This window comes from Pelobates fuscus, chromosome 8 (assembly GCF_036172605.1).
Source record: "Pelobates fuscus isolate aPelFus1 chromosome 8, aPelFus1.pri, whole genome shotgun sequence".
Classification (NCBI taxonomy): Eukaryota; Metazoa; Chordata; class Amphibia; order Anura; family Pelobatidae; genus Pelobates; species Pelobates fuscus.
In genome coordinates this window covers 20,626,826-20,648,438 of record NC_086324.1, presented here as the reverse complement: position 1 = coordinate 20,648,438, position 21,613 = coordinate 20,626,826, and the positions used below count along the sequence as shown (strand labels likewise).

The 21,613-nt window shown below is 37.4% G+C and overlaps 1 protein-coding gene across 1 annotated transcript in view; it reads right to left on the bottom strand.

Annotated features, from left to right (window-relative positions):
• THSD7B (thrombospondin type 1 domain containing 7B) overlaps positions 1-21,613 on the bottom strand; it is a 366,207-nt gene that overhangs the window by 59,797 nt on the left and 284,797 nt on the right. The window contains exon 18 of the mRNA XM_063429372.1: positions 20,279-20,432. Coding sequence (XP_063285442.1) covers positions 20,279-20,432 — 154 coding nt within the window. The remainder of the gene's footprint in view (positions 1-20,278; positions 20,433-21,613) is intronic.

The window sequence follows — 21,613 nt, the reverse complement described above, 5'->3', positions numbered from 1 at the left end:
CAACACTCTTTTTCCAATTTCATTTGGAAAGGGAAAACACCAAGAATAAAATCCCAAATTTTAACAAAAAAAATCAATCAAGGAGGAATGGCCCTCCCATTAATAAAAGACATATATGCTGCTAGTATAATTTCCCATATATACAAGTTTCAGAGCATTGATTCAAGAAAACAACCATGGTATCAGATAGAATCGACAAGGATAACTGAGAAAGATCTCTCGCTTATGATTTGGGAAGATAGAACTAATTATAATATACACTTAATGCAAGTTAATTCTATGATTGTATCTCACTTGATCGGAGAATGGCACCGAATTAAAAAATTACTCAAGATATCAACTAAAATAATTGAAGGAGCAAATATAAGAGTTATTGAAAGGATTATCCCTGATATGAATCTCTCTAAATGGAGATCGCAAAGAGAGATTTATGTCAAAGATCTCCTTCAAAATAAAAAGTTGATGCCATTTAACGATCTTAAATTAAAAGTAAACCTCCCTGATACAGAGATCTTCTCTTATTTCAGAGTTAGAGGATTTATAAACGAATCTTTATTAAAAAGAGAGAGCGATTTAAACAACTTAGTGTATAAGATCTTTGAGAAAGAAACAACAAAATCGATATGTTCCCTGGCCACAGATTTGATCAGACAAGTTTACTCAGATATCCACCCTACGGCGAAAAAACAATGGGAGAAAGATCTCAATATAGTTTTGACTGATAAGGTCTGGTGTATACCCATAAAAGTTCTAAGAAAATATATACACTGTTTAAACTTAATAGAAACTTTCTTTAAAGTTTATCATAGGTGGTATTTAGTACCAACGAGACTAGCCAAAATATCTACATTAAATTCGTCTCTATGTTGGAGATGTCAAAAATATGAAGGGGACATGTTACATATATGGTGGAGTTGCCCAAAAATTTCGAACTTATGGGACTCAATCTACTCTTTTTTAGAGTTCTTTAATATTAAAGTTAAAAAGTACCCATATACGGGGTTACTCCACCTGAGATGGAATAGATTCCTAAAAGACCAACTAATATTAATTATACATTCTTTTATAGCGGCGAAGATATTAATAGCAAGATCTTGGAAACAAACTTATACACCCGATAATAGACAGTTTATAACCCAATTATTATATCAGCTTGAAATGGAAAGAGGGGTTGCTTTCTCTAATAATAACAGCAAACATATACACCACCTAGAAAAGTGGTTATCGAAAATTAAAGACTGTTTCACCTGATCTGATTCCCTCTTCCTTTCTTGTCTTATCTAAATATTGTTTAACGCTATCTACAGGGACATAGGATATAGCTTTCGTATGATAACCAGAAGTTGAACTGTAAAGATGAGCTGAGCTTCAAAATAAATCATAGAAAATACATTTAGCATTTTTGATAATATGATATCTAAGCTTAAGATCGTCCTAGACAACTAGCTAATTTCTACTACTTCCTGCTCCCAAGTATTGTAATGTTTGTCATGTTATGTTAAATTTGGATGCCATCAGGGTAAGGGATATGATGTAGGTTACCTAGATCATATCATAATCTTTTGTAGAAGTATGTATACATTTATATAAATATCTGATGGTACTGTCTATGTATGTAAAAAAAAAAAAATAAGTGTAATTGAAAAGGACTTTTTTCCAACAATAAAGAAATATTAAATATAAACCTCTTACTATTTAATAATGAAAACAAGTATCAACAAATTGTTAGATTACAGTGTTATGTAGGTTACAAGTCAATGGTCCAACACAAAAATATGTGGTTTTTATTTGAAAAGAAAGTTAAAAAAGTAGGTCTGTTTATGACAATTTCCCATTCTTCGTGAAGACCCTGAATAGCAGAATGAAACCATTAACCCAGTTACATATTATTGAATTTCAATAGTGAGTGTTAAGAGATAACAATTTCATATATGTTTCTAAATGGGTAAACCAACATGCCCTCTTACTGTATGCACCCTATGCTTCCTGGAGTTATTCAAGGTATACATAACTAATACTATAACGCATATACTTGTTTTACATTAAATCCATAGTATTTGTCTACAGAAGCTTTCATTTAAAAGATGTGATCCTGCACATTTTGCGACACACTCTTTATATCCAAGTATTGACATAACTTTTGATTTCCCCAAGATAGCACCAAGGGTGAGATGCTGCCATTGGTATATTTGTAATTGATGCAGGGGTATTGTTTAAGGTCTGAAAGATAACAGTTGATGGTAAACCTAAACAAAGAATACCATTGTTTTTGTAAAACAGACGCACAGAGGTATTTCTTCATGGACCATTTATCAAGATTCAGGCAGGCATTATATCACTCTCTGCCAATGTTTAGGGAACTATTCTTAATTGTGTAAATTTGGTGTGTAGGTTGTTATTAAATTAAGCAAAACACTATAGGTACCTAGATTACCTCAACACATTGTAGTGGTCTGTGTCCAGTGTCCCTGCCACACTTAATCCATTTTAGAGAAACTGCAATGTTTACATTGCAGAACTAAGACACCCTCTAGTGTCTGTCTACCAGATCGCTACTAGAGGTGCTTCCGGGATTTTACCGGACTTCAGGTTGCCTAACTGATGCTGGACATCCTCACGCTCTGCATGAGGACATCCAACATCAGTGGATGTCCTCTTACTTTCCTATGGGAAAACCCTATAAGAATGCATCCACAGAGTGAAAGTGTATTGTAGCTCTAGTATCCCCAAGCATCAGCCAAGACTTGATGAAGGGTAAATCAGAATGCTTTATTAGGGCCAAGTTGCCTGGTTATATAGCATGGGGTCTCCATTCAGTTTTACAGTAAGCCTGCCAGTCGCCTCTGTGTCTGGGAGATAAGGGAGCTTGCTTTTACTTAAACGAATTATCTCTCAGGCACTTGAGGTACAATACAAAACACAATACACCCCAATATACATACAAGTTTTTATAGGAACCCACACAAGTGTTATATCCCCGGATAGCCTGGATCTGAGTACCCAAGTTGTCCAAATAGCACTTGGATCCATGTAGTACAGCCAAATCGCCACTGGGGTAAAGTTTTGACAAGCCTCACATGTGGCTGCTGCCTAAAATAGTCCCAGAGAAAAGGTGGTAGTGACCGATCCACTTTCTGGAGTTTCTATATACACATAAACAAAATCTCCCCCTGGGTCATACATAGCAAATGTTCCCCTTGTTCAGGAGGGTCTTTTCCCTGAAAAATGCTCTCCTGGCTTGTCTGGGAATGGAGCAGGCAATGGTATGATTTTTTCGGTGTTCGCGAGGCATTGTGTCCGAAATAGAGTTACAGGCACTCGACGGCCATGTCTCGCTGCCTGCATTCGGGAGACGAAATGGCTGCCACCCAGAAAGAGCACTTAATTTTTTGGTTTGTTTGAAGTTAACGAGCCAGGGGGGTGGTCAGTGTTCGTTTAAATGAAAATACCGAGCCAGTGTAAGACGTTCGGTCAAAATGGGAAGAAAATAGGGGAATTTGTCAATACAGTCTGTACAGAAGGAGTTTAGCACATAGTCTATTACCAGTTTTTTACATTTAAACTTTTTACAAGCCTATGTTACCACAAATCTCTACCCAAATTTGAGGTTGTAATTTGTGATAATATAGATAATAGATACAGATAATAGATAGTGCCCCAGATGCTGCAGAGTCTAGTAGAACCTCTCAGTCTACACCCTACATGCACATACAAATATTGAGTATTCATAAGTTTGTAATGAAGGGAAATCAGTTATCATGATGGAACATAGAATGCATGGAGCTAATTTAACTAAAAAAAAAACATTAATTAACAGCTGGATTATCTTAAAAGAGTTAGTAAGCGTTTACTCCATTTACTGAATAGCAATTTTCCCGTAAACTTCAATGGAGGACTGAACTCCATATTTTCTCTGAATAACTGCAATTTCAACTCAGCCTTGAAACCTTCCTAGGCTGATACAATGAGTATCATTGAGTCAGTCAATAAAGCCATCTATTGCACAGGAAAACAAGAATTCCAGTAGGATTTTTTTTTTATATCTTTCTGTTAATGCACTTTTTTGTTATCTTACTGAACAGCACCTCGTTTTATGTCTCCTTGTTTGGTTGTGAGCATTTTGCGCTTGATTTATTACCTCGTGTATAGTCAGCCAGTGACAAAAGGATGTATATATAGTTTGATGTAGAAAAATAGACTGTCTCTCCTGAGTTTTGTGCAATGAAGGCTAGTGATTTATTATTTTGTGTTTATGTATGTAGGTATTTATTTATTACTAGTTTTTCATATATATTTATTTGCTTCTTTTAATATGGTTATTCTATTTTGTATTCTCAAAAACAATATTTTAGCCTTCATACTCATGCATAATCATTAACTGAATATTAAAACCCGCTCAAGCATGACATTATATTAATTTTTGTCTAATTAAGCATCGCATTTTATACATTTCTGATTCTTTTTTTAGTATAAACTTAATTGCAGAACTGTTTTGAAACAGCCGTGAAATTAAATCCCATATTCTGTTAACATTCTGCAACATACACTCATTCTGCATATTTTCTAGAAGCCATTATCACTGGATGATTAGAGACAATTAATAAGAAGGCTGACATGTATTATCAAAGGCAATATATTGTTATTACTATTTCAGTGTTATCAACATGGTTAATATTTGTTATTTTTTTTAATGAATGCCAAACATTTTTGGCAGCTGGGCATCAATATCTTAAATTCTGCCCTTGGCGCCAAAAATAAAGAGAATTTATGGGGGGGAAAATATAACTGCTGCCTAGAGAACAGCTGGTTTTATTCTCGGACCAAGTAAAAAGTACGCAACGGAGGGGGGAAAACAGGAGTAGCTGTCTAAAATATTTCTCTATATATTTATATATAGAGATGTCGCGAACATAACATTTTCCGTTCGCGAACGGCGAACGCGAACTTCCGCAAATGGCGAACCGGGCGAACCGCCATAGACTTCAATAGGCAGGCAAATTTTAAAACCCACAGGGACTCTTTCTGGCCACAATAGTGATGGAAAAGTTGTTTCAAGGGGGCTAACACCTGGACTGTGGCATGCCGGAGGGGGATCCATGGCAAAACTCCCATGGAAAATTACATAGTTGATGCAGAGTTTGGTCACCTAACATTCCTAAATTGTTTGGAATAACGTGCTTTAAAACATCAGGTATGATGTTGTATCGATCAGGTAGTGTAAGGGTTATGCCCGCTTCACAGTGACAGACAAAACTCCCCGTTTAACGCACCGCAAACAACCGCAAACAGTCCATTTGCACAACCGCAAACTCCCTATTTGCACAAGGTTGGATACCAAGCTAGCCATGTACCGTTCCTTGTCCTCACTGATGTCATTGAAGGTCTCTTCCTCCACCCAGCCACGTACAACACCAAGGGTCCCCGAAAGGTGACAACAAGCCCCCTGTATTTTTTTTTTTAAATGTACACTACTGTTACACCAGATATGAGTTGCACTGGTGTAACACTGTGCCCTGGCAGGCCCTGAAATGCACACGTGTGAAGGAAACTGACTGCTATTATTTCACAGTCAAATTTCTAGTTTTTTTTTAATGTACACTACTGTTACACCAGATATGAGTTGCACTAGTGTGACACTGTGCCCTGGCAGGCCCTGAAACGCACACGTGTGAAGGAAACTGACTGCTATTATATTGCAGTCAAAAAAGTTTATTTTTTTAAATGCAAGCTATTGTGACACCAGATATGAGTGGTGGCACTGGGCAAGTGGGCACAGTATACGCTGTGAGCCTGACACACACGCTGGCAGGCAGGCAACTGCAATTAGATTGCACAGAAAAAAAAAAGAAAAAAAGCAGACTGATGTTCTAGCCCTAAAAAGAGATCAGATGAGTCCTTCAGGACTGTAGTGGACACTGAATACACTAGCCTAGCTATCGATTTACCCATTAAATCACCAGCAGCTACACTGTCCCTCCTCTCACTAAGAATGCAGCTTCCGGGGGGTGGGGCCTAGCTGTCATGGAGGAAAGACGCACTTCGTGTGAGCTCCCTCAATATCTCACTTTAAGCATCAACAAGCGAATTTCACCCCAGAAGGGGATGACCCAGCAATGTTGCTCCTACCTGACCGACCTGACATGCTTAATAGCGGTCAGCAACTCGACAGAGTCTTACTTACCTCCGCATGGCAAGTGTGGCCTGGTGCTCACCGGGCGGGAGAGGCGGCCGATCTCCCGATCCTGGGATGCCCAGGAGCAGCTACTTCAGCCTAGCATGCTCAAATATAACACACTTCTGTCTAAAAAAAAAAAAAAAAGAATAAAAAAAAAAGAATGCAGCTTCCGAATGAATCTAAAATGGATGCTGTCCAGGAGGTGGGAGGGTCTGGGAGGGAGAGTCTGCTGCTTATTGGCTGGAATGTGTCTGCTGACTGTGAGGTACAGGGTCAAAGTTTACTCAATGAAGACGAATAGGGGGTGGACCGAACATCGCATATGTTCGCCGTCCGAGGCGAACGCAAACAAGCTATGTTCGCCGGGAACTATTCGCCAGCGAACCGTTTGGGACATCTCTATTTATATATTATATGTTTAAATAAATATATAATATATTAATATAGTTTTTTTTTTGTTTTCTGCTACACCGGTTTTCCCCTCTGTTACGTACGTTTCCCTCGATCCGTGAACAAAATGGTATAAAAATGCTCCTATCAGTGTACTTTAAAAAATAATATACTATGTATATATTTTGCAACTCTTCTGACTTCTGGTTTCTGACATTCGGTTGAGTTGAACCAACATCTGACGGAATTTAGATTTAAAAAAAAAAAAAGCAATTCTGAAACAATGTTTCATTAGAATCAAAATTACTCGATGTACACAAGTCTACTCGTTGGTCCAGTGGCTGCTGCATCAAAGCAGTCCAAATGGTTCTATCTAAATCTCCCCATTTTAATGATCTCACTACATTAATTTTTATTTTTCTTCTCGTGTGAGTCATTTGCAGGATTATTCACTCACACATGAATTGTTGGGGATTCACTGCTGAAAGACAACTTTTTGGAAAAAAAAAGCCAAACTGACGATGACACTTGGTCTGTTGCCTTATTTCCAGTTCCAGTGGTGAATTCCCACCAATTTGCATTTTAGCCAAAAATCATCACCGCTATTTGGAATTAAAATACGCACAGCCGAAAGTTCTCTTTTTAGAAGTGACACATACAGGATTTCTCTATGGGGATATTAAAATCTACCCAGAGACACCCCATAGACAAAGTCAAGATGTTAACTGCCTGCCATGAAAAATCAATGTGCAAGGATTTATTTCCAAAATCTTACCTGACTTAATTGTACCTTATTGTAATCATCAATCTCACAGCATTGTGACTGGACTCTAAATACCTCCTGTTCCCCAATACCCTTTTCTAGTAATGTCTCTGTAGTTTTCTGTCCTTTCTCTGTAGGTGAAATGTAATAAATATATCTATAAGCACAACAGTCAGAAAAGAAAAACTTCCTCCTTACTGAATATGCTAGAATAATATGGTTCTCTTGTTTATTTAAATCTATCAGAAAAAAAGGCTTGTTCCACACTGAATAAACAACTACATCTTAAAGTGGTTCTCTGAAAATCAGCACAGTTTATGCAAATCATAAAAAATTCAAAAGAAATGAGACGGTTTAAATTGATACTTCCATGTGAACAGAATATGAATTATTTGGAAGGAAAAGGAAATGCTAAAACCTAACTGAGCAAAATAGGCAAAACATGCATTTAATTTAAAATAACAAAAATAAAATTATAAGAGAATTATGCAAAACCTTGAGATTTAGTAGGTATATTAGTTAAATGGAACTGTCATCCAATACACTCTATACACAACCTACTGTATATACTCGAGTATAAGACAACCCGAATCTAAGTCGAGGCCCCTAATTTTACCACAAAAAAACAGGAAAAATTATTGACTCGAGTATAAGACTAGGGTGGGAAATGCAGTAGCTACTGGTAAATTTCTAAATAAAATTAGATCCCAATAAAATTACATTAATCGAATATTTATTTACAGTGTGTGTAAATAATGAATGCAGTGTGTGTGTGTGTGTTTGTGTAGTGTGTGTATATAATGAATGCAGTGTGTGTGTGTTTGTGTAGTGTGTGTATATAATGAATGCTGTGTGTGTGTGTGTGTGTCTGTGTAGTGTGTGTATGTAATGAATGCAGTGTGTGTGTGTGTGTGTCTGTGTATATAATGAATGCAGTGTGTGTATATAATGCAGAGTGTGTGTTTGTATGAGTATGTGTGTATACAATGCAGAGTGTGTGCATTATATACACACACTCTGCATTAAATACACACACACTCATACAAACTGACACTCTGCATTATATACACACACACACTCTGTGTGTGTATAATGCAGAGTGTGTGTGTATATAATGCAGTGTGTGTTTTTGTGAATGCAGAGTATGTATGTGTAGTGTGTGTGTGTGTAAACTGGGTGGGGGAAGGGCATTTTTATTATTTAAAAATAATAATATTACTTTAATATAATTAGTAAAAAACAATTGATTATTATTTAAATAATTTTAATATTTTTTTATTTTTATTTTTTTTAACATTCCCTGGTGGTCCAGTGGATGGGCTGTGCAGGGCAGGGCCGGAGCAAGCTGTTACTTACCTTTGTAGCAGCTCCGGTCAGCTCCCTGTCAGCTCCCTGCAGCTCCCCAGTTCAGCTCACAGTGTAAGGCTTGCGGTCTGCGTGCCGCGCGGAGCGTTGCCTGTGAGCTGAACTGGGGAGCTGCACGGAGCTGACAGGGAGCTGCCGGAGCTGCTACAAAGGTAAGTAACAGCTTGCTCCAGCCCCGCCCTGCACAGCCCATCCACTGGACCACCAGGGAATGTTAAAAAAATAAAAATAAAAAAATATTAAAATAATTTAAATAATAATATTCAATGTTTTTCAAATAATTATATTAAAATTATATTATTATTTTTTTTTTACAGCTTGCTCCGGCCCCGCCCTGCAAAGCCCATCCACTGGACCACCAGGGAATGTTACAGCCCCCCTCCATGGCCAGGTAACAAGCAGGGAGGGGGGACAAAAAAATATAAAAAATAAAAATATTAAAATAATTTAAATAATAATATTCAATTTTTAAAAAAAAATAATATATTAAAATAATATTATTCTTTTTTTTTAAATAATAAAAATGCCTTCCCCTCCCCCAGTTTACACACACACACTAACACACACACTCTGCATTCACACAAACACACACTGCATTATATACACACATACTCTGCATTATACACACACAAAGTGTGTGTGTATATAATGCAGAGTGTGTGTTTGTATGAGTGTGTGTGTATATACTGCAGTGTGTGTATATAATGCACACACTCTGCATTGTATACACACATACTCATTTTATACACACATACTACTGCTACAAAGGTAAGTAACAGCTTGCTGCCGGCCCCCAACAGGACCGCCGGGCTTGTAATGAGCTCGGCGGTCCTGGTCTGTATTATGGCAATGTAAGTTGCCATAATACAGACCTTGACTAGAGTATAAGACGAGGGGGGCTTTTTGAGCACAAAAAAATTTGCCGGAAAACTCGTCTTATACTCGAGTATATATGGTACTATTAAACAATATTCCTATATAAACATTGTTTACATGTATTATTTGTTTGTAAACTAACTATAAACATTAAAGTGGCACCTACCCTATTAATATATAACTGAATCTAAGAATGGCATTTACATAATTAATAAAAGGGACACTATAGTCATCAGAACAACTTCAGCTTATTGTATTTGTTCTGTTGAGTAGAATCATTCCCTTCAGGCTTTTTGCTGTAAACACTGTGTTTTCAGAGAAAATGCAGTGTTTATATTACAGCCTAGTGATAAATCCACTGGCCACTCCTCAGATGGCTGCTAGAGTTACTTCCTGGGGCAGTACTGCACAGTGAGCAGTGCTGCCATTCAGTGTCTCAACTCTCTGCATGCAGACACTAAACTTTCCTCATAGAGATGCATTGATTCAATTTATCTCTATGAGGGGATACTGATTGGCCAGAGCTGTGTTTGACTTGTGCTGGCTCTGCCCCTGGTCTGCCTCCTTGACAATATCAGCCAACCCTATTGGAAAGCATTGTGATTGGCTAACATAATCATTTCTGATGATGTCAGGCAAGCTGATAGGTGAGGATCAGAGGCAGCAGTTGCAGACTTGAATGTAAGTAAGATTTAACTATATTTAGGGAGGGAAGGGGGAACCTGGGGTGAGGGGGGCTAGATTGTGATTTTAACACTATAGGATCAGGAATACATGTGTTTTTTTTGTAAATCATATTTTATTGAGTTTTGTGTTTATTACAGAGATACAGCAGGAGTAGGACTGAGTAGGCTTGCAGGCCTCTAGATATATAGCAATAATGGAAATGTGGAAGGCAGTAAAAGCAGATGGGTTAACAATGTGTTGAAATATTACATTTAACAGGCAGGACCTGATACACAAGTCGAGGTTATTAACTGTGTGGTGCCCTGGGGAGCAACAAAACACTTGTTGGTCACCAGTCCACGGAAGTCAAAGTTCATTAAGACAGGTAGCACCCCATGTCAACAGTGAAGGTGTCGGTATTAAGATATACCTTCTGTTAAGTGGGGTTATTACAGTGGAGTTGCGACATTACCCAAAATACACGTTAGTGTGTGTTATGATTGCTACTTTATGATAAATTTTCAGATACAACGATTCGACTCTCCATAGGAGTCAAAGATGGTCTTTGTGTAGTGGATATGCCACCATAGAGCTGAAAAGAGAAGAGTCAGAATTGGGTGGGTGGGAGAGGGAGACAGGGATAGGGAGATACAAAAAATTACAATTAATTTGGGCAGTAGCAAGGGGCTTGGGGTGGTAAGAGCAGACTTCAGGAACACATGTTTGTCTTCCTGACCCTAAAGTGTTCATTTAAACAGTATCAAATCTATGTCAATTAGAAAATGGAATTCAATGTTTTAATGAAAAAAATAAATAATTTCTAATGAAAAATAGTGCTAATTAAATATAAAAATGATCAACAAAACAATTAGGGGGGCGGAGCCTGACCGCAGAACTGAGTGGCTGACTACCTCAGGAGCTCCTGCACTGAACTGCAAAAAAACCTACCTTTCAAGGCCCAAACGGCAACAAATCGTGCCCCAAAGGCATGCAATCGAATTAGGAAATTGCACAGAGCAAAATGAGACCCCTCACACTTCAAAATGGGCAGTTTTCACCAGACAAGAACCTGAGGCCTACTCAAAAGGCGGACGTGGGAGAGACGGCCGCTCTCCCCCGCCACCACCAGACGTCTCTGTGACGAAAGGCCACTGTCCCCCCCCCCTGGACCGGCGGGGGTTATCCCAGTCCACCAGCCCAAGGAGACCACTCACCTCTCGGACATCTTTCAGCACACCTCCGACCAGCCGATCACACGAGGTCCAGTCAAGATGGCCGACTGGGAGGCTGACAACGCAAAGCTACAGACCGCTGATGAGTGGGCAGCAGCCTTCGAAACTAAATTCAATGCGATCTGCCAGGAATTCTGGGAGTGACTAGAGGCGGGAAACGTACCTCATGTTCTGCTGCTGTCCATGGGGTTACCGCGCGAGCGTTGCCAGCCAGAGCGCCTGAGCAAGGCAATGACGCCACAGGTGTGGGTAAGTGGCATCACAACCAAACGGAGGAAGCAACGGGGGGCACTGCATGCCTGAAGTGGACACACAGAGTCCGAATAACAGCGCCAAAGCTGCACATGAGAGCCGCACACGGACCCCCCTCAGCTCGCAAGATATCACCTGCCCAATACACCACAAGTTACGCCACGAAAGGCCAGAAGAGCAGTAGCCTACAAACATACACTGCACATCAAGCTAAAAACAGCTTCCCACAGCAGCCTAGGCTGGAGACAAAGCGGTGGACTGACACTCACCTACACAAGACCCAGCATCGAACACAGAGCTTCCAGAAGGTGCAAAGAGACACGGCTACATCTCCCAACCACGAGAGGTACATGCAGAAGGTCGGAGTTGGATGAATCCCCACAACCCTGAGACACCAGAGTCGGAAACCTCCTACTATTGAGGACACGGTCATGTTTTCAGATATATGTTTTGACTCTAAAGTACCTCTATTATCCTTGTCGCCTACTCTTATAACAGTCTAACTTAAGCTACACTGTGAAAATAAGCATGATTAACTACTATCCACTAAGCAAACAATGTCTATGCCTAGAATAGCCAACTAATAATCCGGTTTTAAATACACCTACCGGCATCAGACACAAGTGTCTAATTAACCTGTTTCAACCTGCTTAACCTGTTTAATATGTGGAACCCATATCTCTTGCTAGCAATTATTAACTCTTAGAAACAAACTAGGAATGTTAAGCGAGCCATAAAACAAAAATTGTGCATTTTTATTATGCCACTGTATACCAAGATTATGAGACTATATATAAATACGCTGTTGTTGCGTCTGAAAACGTTATGTTACCACCAGCACAAAAAAAAAAAATTAATAAAAAAGCAGTGTCAAACTAAATTTGTGCGCTTTAAAACACGGCAAGCGAATTGTACATTACTGTTTTCTCATAAATATCCAAGCCTGTCGATCTCACCATGATGCCTCAAGCTAGTCTCACTAATTTAGCTCAAATTGTATTGCTAACAGCTCGTTCCACCCAAAAAAGTTTATTGAAACACTGTTTGTTTTTGGTGAGGGGTTGTTTTTTTAGCAGTGTTTTACCTAAACCAACTTTGCCTTTATATAATCTTTTATAAGCTCTTGTAAATTATCCAACCCTAAAAATTGGCCAGATCTAAAAGGTAATATTTTATGACAGATTTCGAAGTAGAAACATTTTGGACCACTTAGTGCTATATGTTGTAGTTACACTTCAGATCAATGCTTTATTCAAATTTATTTTATTTTCTAAAATGGAAATGTATGTACTGTATGAAAACAACACCATAGATTCATTGATAATCAATTATGTTATACTTATGGTTTTCCCTTTTTTCAAGTTAGTATTCCAAATATTTGTTGCACTTCAGATTTCTATAATACGTCACTGTTAAATTGAATTGAAACAGCAGCAACAACATTGGAATATTTTCCTCCCTGAAGTTTCATGAACAAAAGGGTCAATAAAAACCAGTAAGAGATTATTATTCTGTTTCTAACTCAATGTCAATGATATATTTTCAAACACTAGGTCATTGATTTAATATTGTTTTGTTGGATAAATGTTTGAAATGTTTTAATATTTTTCAACAATTTTCTTTTTTAAACATTAAAATGTAAAAATATATATAAAATATAAACAATATAAAAAAATATAAGTTCATCCAACAATATTAAATCGAGGCCCAGATTAAGCATGTATAGCACCTTAAGAGGTTATTTAAACACAGCCTTATTATCTATTTAAGTTAATCCTATTTGTATTATGTATGCCATCTACACCTGTATGATCTAATGTCTTCTTTTTATTCTTTCTCGTTATTATTCTCTGTTCTTTCATAACTACCTGCTCCAGGGCAGACACACAAAAACATACAGTAAATGCTATGAAAGATAATAAAAGTATTGCCTTGATTCCATGACAGCAATATGTCACAGGGGATTATATCACTGTTAATTTCCATTGGAACCATGTCTGTCCCAGAATTTGAAACATCCATCATTTTTATCTATACAATTCATTCAGGTTTTTTTTTAATAACCTATGGGGGCTATGCCAGTTTTTCCAAGAATATAACATACAATCATTGATGTGTAATAATACCTTCTGTAATACATGATTGTTGGATATATGTGTTCAAAGGGAGGTAATAATGTTCTGTGTTTTGTTTAGTTAGTATTTAATAAAAGGAAGGGTATACATACATTAGAAATATATAGTAGTTATTACTGTGGCAGAACTTACCACCTATTTGTGTGTTTTCCCCTTACTTCATTTATTTTACCCTTTTTCTGTTTGGGAGTACTTCATACGAATAAAATCCATTAGTCTCCCGAACGAGGACCACCCCGTATCCTATTAGAACATTCACACCAGCAACTTAAGTGTAAAACCACAAGGGAAGTAATTAATGAATACTCCCCTGGGTGGCCGCCATTTCGTATAACAGAACATGTGGCAGACAAAAGAATGGCAGCCATCTTGTCTCCCGAACGTGAGCAGCGGTATTTGGTCGTCGAGTGCCTGGAACTCTTTTCGGCTAGGGACTCGCACGAATGCCAGATCGCTGCCCGTTCTAATTTCCGACCACCTCTACGAACGGCATTTGGGAGATATGAACTACCAAACGGTGGGTGGGCATTCGTATCCTGAAACAAAGAGATTCCCTTGCATGGTGTTCGCACAGAAACCTCACAAATGGAAACCAGCCAGGACACCTATTTTCTTGGAACTATTTTGGGTTAGTGCCTCGTGTCTGGCTGGTCAAAACTTTAACTCGATGGCATTCCCATTAAACCAAACCGATCTGAGTGATCTTTGGATATGTTATACACTCAGATTGGGGCTATCGGGGGATGTACTTTTTGTGGGGTTCTGGAGTATGGTGGGGACACTTTTGGGGTAATGTATATTTTAATGGATTTTCCGTACCCGAGAGATAACTGGATTATAGGTTTTTCACATGCAATTATCTCTCAGGCACAGAAGATCCTGGCCTGTTTTATTGTATTGTAAACCCCATGTAGAGGTCTGGGCATGAAAAGCCGTGGGTTGCCTGAATAAAATCAGTTGACTCCCAGAACTATGTTTTGTTACTGGGGGAATGGATGTCTGCTTGTGTTAATGGTTCCAGAGTGGCTGAAGGAAGGAATAAGCAGAGGTAACAAGTCATGTTACTCGTGGTCCGCTACAATTGCATTGTTATTAATACAGAAACATAATGCCATTATTTATCTTTTATACTATATGATATGTGTAGGTTTGGATTAGTGAAGGGGGTTAAGGGTTAGTATTACGGTAGTGTAGGGGGTTAAGAATTAGTGTACAGCTGTAGTGCTATTTATATCTAGAGATTAATCTTTAGTTTACTGTAATGGTTAATATTTAGTGATTGTGCTGTGCAGGAGTCAATATGTAGTGTAGTGAAGGGTAGTGTCGGGGGTTAATGGTTAGTGTTATTTGAATCTACAGGTTAATATTTAGTGTACTGTAGTGGTTGATATTAAGTAATTTGCAGGAGTCAATATATAGTGTAGCCAAGGGTAGTGTCGGGGTTAAGTGGAAGACGTTTCTGCTCATGAAGAATAACTACACAAGTAATAATTGTGCAGATAACTCAGAAAACATCAACATCCATGCGGTACGGCATTTGAAAACATAATATGCCCATTGCATAAAAAAAAAAAAAAATAACTCTAACCCTAGCCCTTCAGTTACCCTAGTTAGGACTAGCCCTAAAGTGGGAATATAATGTAATTTATTATTCTGGAAACATTCATGAAATAAATATTGGATGTCTTCGAATGGCATTAACACAACTCAAAAAGTCATGAACCAACCATGAACATGTGTTATCCTGTGATATTTGTTACTTTTCCCTGTGCCATCGTAAAGCTGCTGTTTATTAACGCATTAACATTACGTATCTTATGCATCTTACAGGGATTAGAGTAATTCGTTTTTTGACTCATTTCACTATTCTGACTTAGTCTTTTATTTGTTCAGTATAACTACATATCTGCAGGAATAGTTGAGTTGATATGTGATTGAGGTCCCCAGAAATCCCGTGTGCCTATGGGCTTGACACGTAATCCTTAGCAATATGCCATGGATTGCAAGCTTTCGATGTAAACCAAAGAATGCAGTTTGCAAAGGATTCACAGATGAAATCAGAAAACAAAGCCATCATTACATTTGCTCTGCGACTAGAACATTGAAGAGATGGAGTTACTAAGATATTGAAAGGAAATCTGTCATATAATTCAAAATGTGGTCCTTGTAAAGCAAACACTTTTTATTGCCACCAAACGTGAACACGTGTAAATATAAGTATACCCAGTAGATAAGAAGTGGGAAATGCATTTGATACTAGATTGGAAGAATCTTAATATGATCTGTATTAGAACAAAAAGAAATCACACTGTGTGAAACTACGACAGAGACAGAAAAGGTTATTTAACATACATCTAACATCCTGATAATTATTGCCAAATTGTTACAAGAGAACAGTTTAGAGTCTAGCAATGACAAATACAGAAAATTGACAATCAGGGGCCAAAATAATGTTACCCAAGGCACCGTGAAATGCAGGATGACCCTGGCAACACCCTCCTTATATTTGCACGTCTAGAATTTAATTTTACTGGACAGCTTCCATGTGGGTCACACTCCCAAAATAGGATGCAGTAATTGAGTGCTGCATTTTACAGCATGTGAGACGCCAACTGTAATAATACATGTATTTATTCGGTCTCTCAAATGAATTTGTAAAAACCGTATACACAAAATAGTGCTTTCTGTTGCATATAACAGTGATATAACAGTGAATCTGAACAGCTCGTTTAGTCATCAAGTTATGATGGCTGCTGCATGCTAATTTATATTATTTGCAAAAATCTCACATTGGATCATGAGCAAAGCTGTAAGATTCATTCCATGGCTTTTATTACATGATATTGAAATTCATGGGTGAGTTACGGGTCTATTCAGTGATGATCTAGCAGCTAAGATTGATTTAATGATTGGAGAATTATCAATTTACCTCTTATTCCTTCCCCTCCTGTTTATATAGGTATGTAATCAATAACTAACTACTTTGAATTTAACTACTCTAATTTAGCAGGGTAATAACTACATTAAAAATGGATTTCGTAAAAAACATCTTGCTCCCACCCCTGCCCCCATTTAATGTTAATGGAGCAAGCATTGCTCAGACACCTATCATTTAACCCCTTAAGGACAGATTACATGTGTGACATGCCATGATTCCCTTTTATTCCAGAAGTTTGGTCCTTAAGGGGTTAAAGTCATCAGAAAAAAATATATCTAAGAACTTTCAAATTCTGTTAAACTTTTATACTGAAAAAATTATGTAATAAACATTGACCATTTATATAAAAGGATTGCTCCAAGCACCATGGCCGCGTCCCTAACTGTAATGATTATTTGGAGTCTAAAACCACAATAAGAAATGCTGTATGTATAGAGACACAGAACATCTCTAGATATGTAGCTCTACCTAAAAAATGTATGCAACATAAGATTCGAGTGTGTGCAGTGTAATGCAGCTGAAACACCCAAACCAGAGTCTCTCTATTCCAGTCTGAAAATTAATGTGTGTGGTAGAAGAAGGGGGTAGCGCCTTGGTGTACTTTCAAAAGTAGAAGTAGTCTTGATGGTAGTTTGAAATGTAAAACAGAAACAATACAATTAAATATGGTGTTGTATGTTCTATATCTAACTCTTATATATAGAACATACTATACTATATTTGGTTGTCTTCTTTCTTTTTTACATATCCAACTACCATCAAGACTACTTTAACCTTTGAAACTACACCAAGGTGCTACCCCCTCCTTCTATTACATGCATAACTCAATCTCTGACAACATTATTAACAGCTATGAACTCTTGTGCCAGGCTGTTAATGTCAGTTTGGTGCATAAAAGTCATCCATCTATGGCTGACCAATGTTGGCACAGCCCACCCTCCGTGCACCCAAGTCCTTCCTCATCTCTGCAGTGAGGGAGAATTACCTTAGCAGCGGTGGATTGTGCTTCAGTGAGAACTTGGACTTGGCGGCATGGGATCAAAGGTAGATTTAGCTTTTTTGTTTTTTGTTTTAGAGGGACAAAAGTGAAATAATCTTTTAACAAAGAAATTACTTTGTAATTTTTCATCAGATCAGATGGCAGTAAATAGGTAATATTTTGCTACTAACTTCCTTTTTTTATTATATAAGAAGAGTAGTGAGGGGGTTAATGTTCTTGAGCAATGAAGTAAGGATATTTCTCCGGTATTAACCTTAATCACATATTAACAGAGTATTGCAAGTTGCTGATTATATCATCCAAGCAGAAGGCGTAACATTAATGATCTTGATCATGAGCTTATTTATTAAATAGCAGTACAATGTATTACCATTAATGAGAAATAACTAAAATGTTTTGTATCATTAACAAACGTTCTAAGATTATATGCATATAAAAATGGCTTAGCCAACTAAGCCACATGAACATATGGATAAGTGATTATAAAATTGTCCTGAATGACCCTTATCACATACCAGTGTGTGCTAATTTTAAATACATGCAGAGGCTAAATCTCTTTTGGTTCTGAAGAAATCCAAAACCTCACTTTTATCAGCTGGGGATAACTTTAGAGACCCCAATCTGATCAATAAGCTCTGTGCAGTTGTCTTGAGCCCCTAGTGCTATCATTTTGTTTAACGTTAAAGCGTATAGGAAAGCATTGCTATAAAATAAGGTTCTTCACAGCAGTGAGGAACAATACTCATCTGAGTTATATTGATAATTCAAAATTAATACAGAATAAAAATGTCCGCATTGTCAATGACAATTTCATTTAGAATAACCACAAGCACTCAAACCTATATTGAAAGCCAGGAATGGCACCAGGGAACTCTAGACACTGTTTCTTAGAGTGTCCATTTAATGTTAAATACTTTATGGTCCGGGAACTTAGAGCAAGAGAATTTAGAATTCTTCCTAGTGGGGGTTAGAGGATAAATGTCATCAAAATGTTGTGGGCTGTAACTCCCATACCAATGCCTGGCTGAGAGTGATAGAAACTACAATACACAACATCTTTAAGGCACATACTCACTAACCTCCATATTCCTAAACCCACTGAATTAGAACCATTGCCTGAGGGAAATACAGCTGTGACCCATGCCATCATGGGATATGGGTGCAGCTAAAATAACCTGGGCCACGACAACTACAATTCATATACTTTTATAATATTCAATTTCAGTGTGTGAGCTGCTAAGATACCACAAATTGTACATTTATCCTGTCTCTACTGCAATAGCATGAATAAAGGTTTACAGAATGGTTATCAAAAATGCAATGTGCGTATAAAAAATATTGTCACAAATTTTGAAAGAGATTAGTGAAGAAATAGCCCCACAATGAAATTCCCCAGGTTGTCTGTTTTTTTTATAAATGCTATATGTTTATGGCATAATTTGAATTTGTGAAGCACCAAGGTACCCAAAAATGCAACGTAGATCCAGTATCAATGTTCTATTTATGGAAAAAGAGAAATAATGGGTTGCTAGTTGTAAATATATATATATATATATATATATATATATATATATAAAATTCTGAGAAGGATCTGATAGGTAAATATTATAACTGAGTCTTTGGGGTAATTTCATGGAGGAACAATGAACAATGAATTAGCCAGAGAAAACAATGAATTTATTCATCAATTGGGGGTACAGAAAATCCACAGATAATTAATCAGCAGTAATCGCACCCTAAGAAATGCACAGTTTGGTGCGGGGCGACCTCACAAGATGTTTTGGGGCAAAAATGTAAATGCTAGAGCCCCAAACATTAACTAATGTTATAACCAATGCAATCAAAAGACCTCAACTTTGCTAGGTGGCAAATTGAGCTAATTTAGAAGATGACATCTTCTGTTCCTAGTCAAACAAATCTCCATCCGTTAAACATTCACTGTATGCAATATCATTGAAATTGGTTCATTGATAAAAATGTTACCGACTCCTCAAACCCTACTCTGAATTTTGGCCCACTATATATTACTCCTATGGATAAATAGAGTCATTACTTTGCTAAGGAGATGTAGAATATGATGAAGAAAGATAATAATAAGAAACAAAACTATTCCACATGCTCAAGCTTAGAATGGATAATTTAATATTTTTGATGCAGGAAGTATACACTATTTAATAGATCCCTTACAGTTATTTTGGCTCAATTTTAGTAAAAGGTCATGATCCACAGTGGGCAATAGGAAGCTGTCCAGTTGTTGCAGATACATTTTGTCATCCATCCATCTATCCATCCATCCATCCTTTTAGAGCAAATCAAACTTGGGAAGTTACAGTTCCACAATAACTGCAGCATAACCTGTTGTCTCCTAGATAACCTTACCTTAGTAAAAGTAAAAGCACTAATATCTCACATTATTTGATATTCAGCTGAGTTACAAATAAAACCATGTTTTAAAAACTAAGAATTATGAAAAAAAAATTAAATACCTTTGGACATTCGCTCCAATGTCCCCAGTTTGACATCACGCATTCTCCTGGGCAGGACAGTGTGCATTTTTGTCTCGTTGAGACAATTTCTCTTTGGTTACAATATGTGTCATTGACAAATGCATCTTCACCATTTTCTGATATATTTACGCATCTAAAACAAAAAAAATACATTATCAATTGAATTATATCTTTAAATTAGTAACCAATAACCCATCATTCGAACATACGCGTTCTGCACAGTTTTACGTATCTTTACCCCTTTCTTTCTAGAAAGCCACAAACAATGTTGCAGAACAACGGGCTTTGAAAATTCACTACTTATCCTGCACGAATGCTGTCAAAGTATGCATTATAGCCGCAGAACTGACTGTGAAAGGTCTTTTACGTCCAAGTCAGGAAAGTTTATTTTCCCACAATCAAACAACTGCCAGCATATTCTCTTATTATAGGCTGTAAATGGTATAATAAAATAAAAAGAGCTCAACCATTCAATTAAATTGGCAATATCCTGCAGCCCTGTGGTCATAGACATTTAAATTACAAATAGGTGCTAAATTTCTTTGTCGTAAGAATCATTTGAGTGACGAATGACTCTTCAAACTGTAGTGCACAACACTGAATTTACCAAACTACATGTCTGGCGGGATGGAGAGAGCTTTTCAGGTATTATTGGCGTAGATATTTATTTTGGATGTTATATTCGCCCTGCTCTACTTGCATTTATTTCAGATACATTCGCTGTGCCGCCAACATTTTCGAGAGATGGAAAAAAAAAATTCCTATGAAGTTGGCCAGTCAACAAAACAACAAATATTGTTAGATTTTTTTAGAAAATTTATCATTAGTATTTTTAAAGGGACCCTGCAGATATTGTTTTGCTTATAATGCAAGTAAAATCCAATCTTGGATTTAATAACCACGATGTAAAAGTTTTTATCCTGCCTCTGAGATTCCTCACCCTACTTTGTAAGAATTCTAATTTGTTTTGAGAGGCTGTACTAAGCTCATGCTCATGACAGTCTATGTTGGAGTTCACCATAAAAATGAATACATTTCACTCTCGCGTGTACAGTACTGTTTCATCCGTTTCTACAGGTGAAGTACTCTTGTGAAATGGAGCATTTATTAGAAAAGAATGTTAAGTGTAATGTGGTCTTCTTTATAATGGAATATAATATTGAATGCTTCAAAGAAGAATGTGATACGAGTGACAAATATAGTGAGGATTTGTGGGTATTAGCGTAGAACTAAGGGTAGATGGCCAACATTTTAGCATTCGTAAGGTTGAATAGACACTACATGCAATCCAACCAAAGGAATGAAATGAGAATC